The sequence below is a fragment of the Elephantulus edwardii genome, unplaced genomic scaffold (genome assembly GCF_000299155.1).
Source record: "Elephantulus edwardii isolate Elephantulus edwardi_28Jun2011 unplaced genomic scaffold, EleEdw1.0 scaffold00462, whole genome shotgun sequence".
Lineage (NCBI taxonomy): Eukaryota > Metazoa > Chordata > Mammalia > Macroscelidea > Macroscelididae > Elephantulus > Elephantulus edwardii.
This window is the reverse complement of record NW_006400212.1, coordinates 724,771-734,659: the sequence shown is the minus strand read 5'-3', so window position 1 is coordinate 734,659 and position 9,889 is coordinate 724,771. Positions and strand designations below refer to the sequence as shown.

At 41.5% G+C, this 9,889-nt stretch overlaps 1 protein-coding gene across 1 annotated transcript in view; it reads right to left on the bottom strand.

Annotated features, from left to right (window-relative positions):
* LOC102847724 (zinc finger protein 135-like) overlaps positions 1–9,889 on the bottom strand; it is a 27,496-nt gene that overhangs the window by 6,469 nt on the left and 11,138 nt on the right. Inside the window, exons 2-3 of the mRNA XM_006902847.1 lie at positions 8,399–8,525; positions 5,051–5,689 (exon numbers count right to left, since the gene is read on the bottom strand). Of these exons, the coding sequence (XP_006902909.1) occupies positions 5,051–5,689; positions 8,399–8,525 (766 nt within the window). The remainder of the gene's footprint in view (positions 1–5,050; positions 5,690–8,398; positions 8,526–9,889) is intronic.

Genomic DNA, 9,889 nt, shown 5'->3' with positions numbered 1-9,889 from the left:
AGGAGCGGCATCCACTTCCAAAAGGGCTTGCCTCCAGAAACTCTATGTATGAACAGTGCTCAGGCTGTTCGTTCATAGGGTCGCTATGAGTCGTCTACGACTCGATGGCATTAGACAACAACAGTCCCTGCCCTTAGCCCAGTGCCTTGACCCACTTATTTCCCAGGGCTCACACTAGGTCACACAGGATGCACACATCACACAGGACACATATACCATAACGACACATATAACATCCCACAACCTCCATGACAGGACTGCTAAGCCTGAAAGAACCTAACCTGATTGGTTCTCTTCTTAAGAGGAAAAAACACTTTTTTCTACTTTGTGCATGTAAATGCAAGTATCTCACTATGGGAAAGATCTTCAGCAAATTAATGATTTCCCAACAAAGTGGACCTACATGAGTGTTAATCCCATTGCCCCACAGATGTTTCCCTGGTTTATGACCTCAGAAGCTGATGAATACACTTACCGGAGTGACTGAACGGAATCCATTTAAGGTTACAAAACCAAACTGGACTAGCAGACACAGAATCTTACATAAATATTTCTCTACACCTTATTGTCTCTGACACATCTACCCTCATTACCCCAGTCACTGAATCAATCCATCTAATTGAGAGTCTTCCTCTCTTGCACCGTCCCTCCACCCTCCCAAGCATGATGTCCCTCTCCAAGGACTGGTCCCTCCTTGCAACATGCCCAAAGTATGTCAGACGAGACCTCAGAAAGCTCGTCCCCAAGGATCAGTCTGGTTTCAGCCTCACCATGACGAACTTATTTGTTCTCCTGGCAGTCCGTGCTATATTCTCTTCGCCAGCACCTAAACTCAGAGGCATCAATTCTCCTTCGGTGATCCCTAGTCACTGTCCAGGTTTCGGACGCATAGTAAAAAACTGCCAAGACTCTGGCCTGGGTCAGGCCACATTAGTCTCCAGATTGATGTCACTGATCTTCACTACACTGGAAAGGTCTCTGACCGCAGACTTTTCCAGTGCAATTTGTCTCTTAATTTCCTGGCTGCTGTTACCAAGAGTTTTGATTGTGGAGCCAAGCAAACCAAAGCTGTTAACAATCTCTTCACCATCTATCTTACTGCTGTCAGTTGACCCAGTGGTGAGAATATTTGTTTTCTTGATGTTGAGCATCAATCCATAATGAAGGCTGCAGTCCCAGACCTTCTGTAGCAACTGCTTCAGGTCCTCCTCAATTTTAGCAAGCAGGTGTATGTCATCTGTATAATAATAGCTGTTGATGACTCTTTCTCCAATTCTGATGCCACATTCCGCCTCACTGAGCCCAGCCTCCCAGATGACCTGTTCTGCATATAGATTGAAAGATATGGAGACAGAATACATTGCTGGTATACTCCCTTCCCAGTTTTGAACCATGTACTGTCTCCTTGCTCTGTTCTGACAACTCCCTCCTGGTCCCAGTACAGGTTTTACACAAGCACAATCAAATACTCTGGGATTCCCATTCTTCTCAGAGTGAGTCACAGTATATTGGGACCCACACAAACACCTTTGCATAGTCAAGAAAACACAGGTAAACATTCCTGTCGTACTCTCTGCTTTCAGCCAAGATCCATCTAACATTAGCTATACTATCTCTAGTATCACAGCCTTTTTGCAACTCAGCCTGCACATCTGGCAGTTCTCTGGAAAGGTACCGTTCCAGTCATTTAGGGAACATTTCCAGCTGAATCTTGCTTACATGTGATATTACTCATATTGGGCAATAATTTCCACTCTTTTGCACTACCATTCTTAGGAATGGGAGCAAATACAGATCTCTTCCAGTCAGTTGGCCAGGTGGGTGACCTCCAGGTTTCTTGGCACAACTTGGTGAGCACATCCAGGGTAGGGTCTGTTTGAGGATATATGTCAATTGTATGCCATTGGTTGCAGGGTCTTGTTTTTTCTCCAATTCTTTCAGAACAGTTTGAAACTCTTCCTTGATCACCACACGTTCTTACACATAATTTGTTTCATGAAATTCTTCCGTGTCAGCCAAATCCTTTTGGTAGAGTAACTCTGCATACTCCTTCCATCTTCTTTTCATGCATCCTGGATCATTTAATATTCTGCCCAAAGCAGCCTCAAGTATTGCAACTCGAGGCTTGAATTTGTTCAATTCCTTCGGCTTAAAAAATGTCGAGCGACTGTGGCCCTTTTAGTTTTCGGACTCCAACTGTTTGCATATTTGATGACAATATTTAGCTTTGTCTTCCTGTGCTGCCCTTTGAAATCTGTTCAGTTGCACAATTTCTAGATTTCTTCCCCCTTGGTTTGGCTTCTCGGTGCTCAAGGGCAATATTCAAAGTAGCTTCTGACATTCACCTTGGTCTTTCCTTCCTCCTCTACCTTTTGCATTCTTCATGAATGATATTCACGATATCTTCCCACAGCTCATCTGGTCTTTGCTCATTCGTTTTCAAGGTCTCAAAATTGTTCCTGAGATGGTTTTGAAATTTGAGTGGGACAGACTCAAGATCAGATGTTGGTTCTCGTGGAATTGATGAAAATTTCTTCACCTTGAGCCTGAACTTGCATATGAGTAGTTGGTGGTCTGTTCCACATTCAGCACCTGTCCTAGTTTTCACAGCCGACATAGAGCTTCTCCAGCAATTCTTTCCACAGATAAAATTCATTTGATTCCTATACATACTGTCAGGTGTACTTCAAGTTTACAGCCTGTGTTTCTTATAAGAAGTATTTGCAATGAATAAATCCTGGTATGTACACAACTCTATTACTCTATCTCCAGCTTCATTTCTCTCACCAAGTCCATGTTTTCTGACTACTGATCCTACTTGCCTCCTCCCCAGTTTTGCATTCCAGTCACCCATTATAATTAATGCATCTTGAATGCATGTTTGATGCATTTCTGACAGCAAAAGTTGGTAGAAATCTTCTATTTTCTCTTCTGTGGCTCGACTTGTAAATGCATATATTTGAATAATAGTGGTATTCACTGCATTTCCTTGTATTTGTATGGATATTGTCCTGTGACTCACACCATTACTTTCAAGATCGATCTAGAAATTACTTTTTTAATGATGTAAGCAAGCCCATTTTTCCTCACCTTTTCATCTCCAGCATATGATCATCTGATTCACAATGTCCCTTGCCAAGCCATCTCATTTTGCAGATACCTAGTATGTCGATTTTTGTGTTCTATTTTTTCTTCTTACCAATATCCAGTTTTCCAACATTCACGCTTCCCACGTTCCAATCAAGAGTGTCTGCTCATACCTGCTCCTTTTCTGTGTTTCCATATATGAGGTCTAACCCTCGGTTGCCATGTATGGGAAATGTCTTGGTTGCTTGGGAGATATGCCTGGACCCCTGTGAATTGCTTATGTGGTATGTGATTACATTGCCAGGAAAATTCCCCTTTGTGAAGTTGGTAAAAGTCAGATATAGTCGCCTCGAGGTGGCCCTTACTATCTATTACAGATAAAAACCAGCACTGTCTGATACAATTAACTTTTGACGATATATAACCAAGCTCTTCTAGTATTCATAGGAGTTTTAAATGTTCTAATGTTGTATAAGTGGATAGGAAATCGTACATCTTTGTCTATGTTTATCTGGAAGCTCTACCAACACCTGTCCACCATGCGTTAAATTTTTATTATTTTGTGTGTGTGTGTGTGTGTGTGTGTGTAACCGTCAAATCGAAACTGACTGGTACAGGAGGAGATTGCACCTCCTTCTCCAGCAGAGCATCTGGTGGATTCGAACTGTGAACCCTCTGGAATTGCAGTGCAGCTTCCTGCCAGGAGACCCCCAGTGTTCCCTGCACCATGTGTAATCCTTAGGGCATTTGATATTCCAGTGGTATAACTTTCAGTATCACAGCAATTCAAAAGATATCACAGTACAGCAAACTGTCAGGTAATTGCTGTACTGATTAGAACAAGATTCAAACCATGGTCTTTTTTATCACTGGCTATGCATCTGAGTGAGAGATGGGAGAAAGAATTGGGATCACAGAAAACAGATCCTCAGACTCAAATTCAAGAACTGATATTTGAGGGGAAAAAAAAAAAGATGAAATAAATCCACTTCAACTAGTAAGTGTGGCCTTGGAAAGTCTACAGGACACTGGCACTGTCATATTGGACCGCTTTCATTTGGAATCCACTTGATATTAAGTTTGGCTTTACTTCCTGAGTATTCAAAAGGATCTCAGCAAACAGGCTGGGGGAATCTCCTTCCTATAAAGTACAACTTGGGAAACACAAGAGAAGAATCATTTGTACAACAGACTGGCCATCAATACAAGTTGGTCTATAGCATCAAGCTAATTTTTTTTCCCAACTGTGAAGTCTCACTTCTAATTCCTTTATTGTGGATACATGCTGGCAGTCACCATTATGCAACCCTTGGCCGGACTAACTGCAGTACTAAACACGGAGGTCGTGCCCATGAGAAACCACTTCCAGGACATCTTAGGGACTTGGGATATAAATAGAGTCTTGAGGAGGCTTCGATACAGTCAAGTCTTCCTTCAAGTAAAAGGACCAATGTCCCTTTCTACAAGATTGCCCAAAGATGATAGAACACAGCACTGTTCAATGTAGGTCATTAGGTTTCATTTATTTCTTTTAAAAATATTTTTTATTGTAGTGAATTCCTTTTTACATCTTTGGAAGTCACTGAAAGTTTACAACACACACTGGTTTTGTAATCACTCATTCATACGTCGCCAGGGGCCCTGAATGAGGCCAGTTAACATTTAATATTAATGTTGAAGATATTTCAGCAAACTTAGTGCATACTGGTATCACCTTACCCAGGCCTCAGTGCGTGCATTCTTCTATGTCTATGGAGCTGACTTGAGTGTGAGAAAGCTTTTCCACATTCCTTGCATTCATGAGGTTTCTCTCCTGTGTGAATTCTTAAATGTACAGTAAGAGAAGAAGGATGAGGAAACGTTTTCTCACATTCCTGACATGCGTACAGTCTTTTTCCTGTGTGAGTTCTACTATGTTTCTTTAGGCTCCCTGCGTAGGAAAAGGTTCTCCCACATTCCTTACATTCATAAGGTTTCTCTCCCGTGTGAATTCGTGCATGTACAGTGAGAGAAGAAAGATGAGAAAAAGTCCTCCCACATTCCCGACACTCATACGGTCTCTCTCCTGTGTGAATTCTAAGATGTTTTCTGAGGCTGCCTGCGTACGAAAAGGTTTTGCCACACGCCTGACACTGGAAAGGTCTCTCTCCGGTGTGAACTCTCGTATGTCGAGTCAGGTGATTGAGATGGGCGAATGTTTTCCCACATTCCTTACAGCTATGAGGTCGCTCTCCCGTGTGGCTTCTGGCATGTTTACTGAGACTCCCAGAATGGGAAAAGGCTTTTCCACATGCCGGACACTGATAAGGCTTCCCTCCTGTGTGGATTTTTCTATGTTCAGTGAGGCGACGTGAACGGTCAAAGGTCTGTCCGCATTCTTGACACGCATAACGTCTCTCTCTTGTGTGAGTTCTTGCGTGGACAGTCAGATAAGCCAGCTGAGAAAATGCTTTCCCGCACTCCTGACATTCAAAAGGTCTCTCTCCCGTGTGAATTCTCAGGTGTTGCGTGAGGTTACCTGAGTGCGAAAAGGTTTTCCCACACTCCCGACATTCATAAGGTCTCTCTCCTGTGTGGGTTCTACGATGCTCCGTGAGATAAGCTAAGAGGCGGAAAGTTTTCCCACATTCCTGACACTGATAAGGTCTCTCTCCCGTGTGAATCCTAACATGTTCAGTGAGGTGACTTGATTGGGAAAATGTCTTCCCACATTCCTTACACACATAAGGTCTCTGTCCTGTGTGAATTTCTCTGTAGGAAGCAAGCACTTTGGAGTGGGAAAAGCTTTTCCCACATTTCTGACATTCATACAGTCGCTCTCCTGTGTGAATTCTGCGATGTTTCATGAGGCTCTGTGGGTGCAAATACGTTTTCCCACATTGCTGACATTCGTAAGGTTTCTCGACCGTATGAACCACTGCACGTGGACCGGGGTTCGGCGACGGGGTGTCGGTTTGTCCGCACTGCTGACATACATAAGAGCTCTCTCCTGTGTGAAGTCTCCTGTGTGAACTGAGGCTCCCTGAGTATGAAAAAGTTTTCCCACATTGCTGACATTCATAAGGTTTCTCGACCGTGTGAATTCTCCTATGTTGAGCCAGGTGGTTGGATTTGGCGAATGTTTTCCCACATTCCTTGCATGTGTAAGGTCTGTCTCTTGCGTGAATTCTTCCGTGTGCAGGGAGCTGATTTGATTGTGAAAATGCCTTCACAGATTCTCGACTTTCAGTGCGATTCTCGGCGATCTGGGTTCTTACATGTATCCTGATAAGGAAGAAAGAAAAAAGAAGTTTTACACATTTATGACATTGATAAAGTCTATCACCTCTCTGAATTCTTCCATTTACTGTGACGTCTTGATGTACTACTTATGGAGAAACCCGGAAGGAGTTGCCCATTTTACGTACATTCGTAAAGCTCATCTAAAAATTTAAATGTTCTAAGAAAGACTCGAGGAAAAGGATTCATATAACTTTCTCATTTTCCGTACAGTCATAAAGCTCATCTACACATTTAAATGTTCTAAGAAAGACTAGAGGAAAAGGATTCATATAGCTATCTCATTTTCCGTACAGTCATAAAGCACATCTAAAAATTTAAATGTTCTAAGAAAAACTCGAGGAAAAGGACTAATATAACTTTCTCATTTCCCATACAGTCATAAAGCTTATCTAAAAATGGAAATGTTCTAAGAAAGACTAGAGGAAAAGGATTAATATAACTTTCTCCTTTTCCATACAGTCATAAAGCTCATCTAAAAATTTAAATGGTCTAAGAAAGACTAGAGGAAAAGGATTAATATAACTTTCTCATTTTCCATACAGTCATAAAGCTCATCTAAAAATTTAAATGATCTAAGAAAGACTGGAGGAAAAGGATTAATATAACTTTCTCATTTTCCGTGCAGTTATAAAACTCATCTACACATTTAAATGTTCTAAGAAAAACTCGAGGAAAAGGATTAATATAAGTTTCTGAACTTTCTGTACATTCATCTATGTTTCCAAAGTGATGAGAAGGCAGAGAAATCTTTCCTATATTTGTCACAAACTTTCCTACATTTGGGCTTGATGGTCCCAGCAAGGTGAGTCCTGAACAGCCTTATAATTTCTAAGCAAACAGAAAAGATTTTTGATTTCTGATAAAGGTTTCCCTGGGGGATGATCTGCAATTCTTTCAGCCAGCTTCTCTACTCTTTGAGGTCTGGTAAATAAAGATAACAGTCACTTGTCAGTGAGTGTTTTCTCTTTTATTGTTTTTTTTAAGAATAAAATACAACGAACGTGGATTTGTTTCCCTTTAGGACTCTCCAATTTCACAATCTCGCAAAACTACCGCTCCTGTGGTTATTTTTATAAATCCTGAGACTTTCTGCTCACGGTCTCCAAAGTTACTGTTTCCAAAAATGTTTTGTCTTTCTTTTTTTCCAACTGCCTGAAACTCACGTCAAATCGTCATCTTGGTTTCTTTTGAAATCTTCTTGGGCACGCAACGTTGACGTCTGTTGTCCTGGGGAAGGCCGGTCATGGGCTGTCCTTAAGAATTTCATCAGGCTAGACTCACGGGATAAAGCTCCTCGATCGCCGATCTTTTGAACCCCTGTGCAAAATCAAGATTGGCGATGTAAAACTCAAAGGAAAGGAAGTCAGACGTTTGTGAACAAACAGTAATACAGATTTCAGATTCAGCACGTCAACAATGGGTAAGAAACTATTGCCTAGGACAACTGTTCTGGGACAGATGGAAAGAATGATGACCTCTTTGGGTTTCCTATTGACCAATAGAAAGATGGCTCACACGGTACAGATATGACATCTCACAATTATACACACACGACATCACATAGGACACACACGACATCAGAGTCCCTCCATGACAGAACCACCACTGATTTTCTTCAACACCCACAAAAAAGGCTTTTTTGACTTCGTGCACGTTAATGCAAGTATCTCTGTACGAGAAAGACGCTCAGGACATTAACAATGTCCGCACACACTGCCCTGAAAAAGGATCGTTAGTCCCACGAACCCAAAAACTCTTCCGCAACCTCAGACCTCTCAGCTTGGTGCATATACTTACAAAGGTTACTGAAGACAATCAATTTCATGCTACAGAAAGAAAATACACTGCTAGACATAGAATTTTACATAAATGAGCAACTTTCCACATGTAATTGGTAAAAGTGTGGATGCATGTGTGACCGAACACAGAATTCCAATTTTTGGGGGCACAGTCAAAAGAATTGTACATTCACAGAGACAACTTTATGTGCGTAAGGAGGATTTAAAAACGTATAAAATGCCATTTTTACCTATTAATTCCAGATTTTCCAGTGTTTCCATCATCACATCCGTGTAGAGTTTCTTCTGAGCCACGTTCAAGAAAGGCCACTCTTCCTGGCTGAAGAGGATGACCACGTCCTCAGGGAATAATGGATCCTAAAACACACACAACATAATCTGGATCACGAAGCTATCATGTAACAGAATATGAAAAAGAACAAAACATGACCCTGAGAAACTTAAAAAGTATACGGAAAAGACAAAATTCTATTTTCTAGTTAGGGAATCAGACTTCAAACCTGTTCCTTGACCTTATTAAATTCACTTCTTCACAGATTACATCTTGTCTGATTTCCTAGACACTGAAATCACCTGGCGATAGTGTGAACATCTGAGCACAAGAAAACAATACACAAACAATACAAAAAAACCAGCAAACAATAGAAATGTGTTTGAATTCAGAACATTAGTTTCTTGAGAAAAGTGAGTAATGTTCTCTCTTATGAAGGTCTGGGTCTGAAAACAGGCAGGACGGTCCACTCTGAATCAATCTGCACTTGACAGCAATTCTTGTGACTCGGCAGACACACAAGAGCACGGGCAAGATGAACTGTGAATACAAGTGAGCTGTAGCATCAAGAGAATCAAAGTATGCAACTCCTGGGAACAACTTGGCATAAAAGGTGATACAACATTCCACCAGCAGCTCAGAAAGCTGCATTCACACACAATATTAAGCAGGAGGTCTATTTATCTTCTGGTGGATTCATAATCCAAACCAGTGACTACTGCTATCATCTCCTGTCCAATAAAACTGACCTAAAGAAAAATGTGAGAATGGGCCCCTCAGGTTATGTCAGGACTAGACAGAGTGCCGTCTCTCTCTTCCCCATCAGAAATCCTATTCTAATAAATACTGGTGACAATGGTGGATATAAACAGCTAAGAAGGTTAGCCTCTGAATTCCATGTGTAATTCCTGAGTGTCCTGGATACTACAGTTTTGAAAGACTCAAGTGCCTTGGCATCACTTGGAAAAGGACCACAGTTAATTGCCGTGACATCTGAAACACCCGTCATGATTTGGAGGATGACGGAAGAACAAAGAAGTCCGTGGCAAAATTAAAATGGTGCATAAAGGAACAAGGCACTGAAGGAGCCAGGGAAGGTGACATGTCATTACAAATATGCCAAATGGTCTAGGAAGTTAATCCGGATGAAAGCTGGACCCCCAAGACTTGAACTCATTGAAATCAAGCAGGAAACAAGTGACAGGGCAGTAGGTTTTGAGGCTGTAAAATGCACAAGCATTGAATGTTCATGTGTTTGTCACACAGCTGTGGAAAGACTAGAAAAGGGTCTACTTAAGCATTCGCAGTGATTGGAAATGACGCTTATGGAGGTCCTGGTCAAGAGTACAAAGAATTTGTTTATGTTGTGGATTAGGACTTCTAGTGTTGTTCCTAGCTTTTCTGTAATGAATTTCATAGTCCTTGGTTTTAGTCCTAGGTCCATGATCCA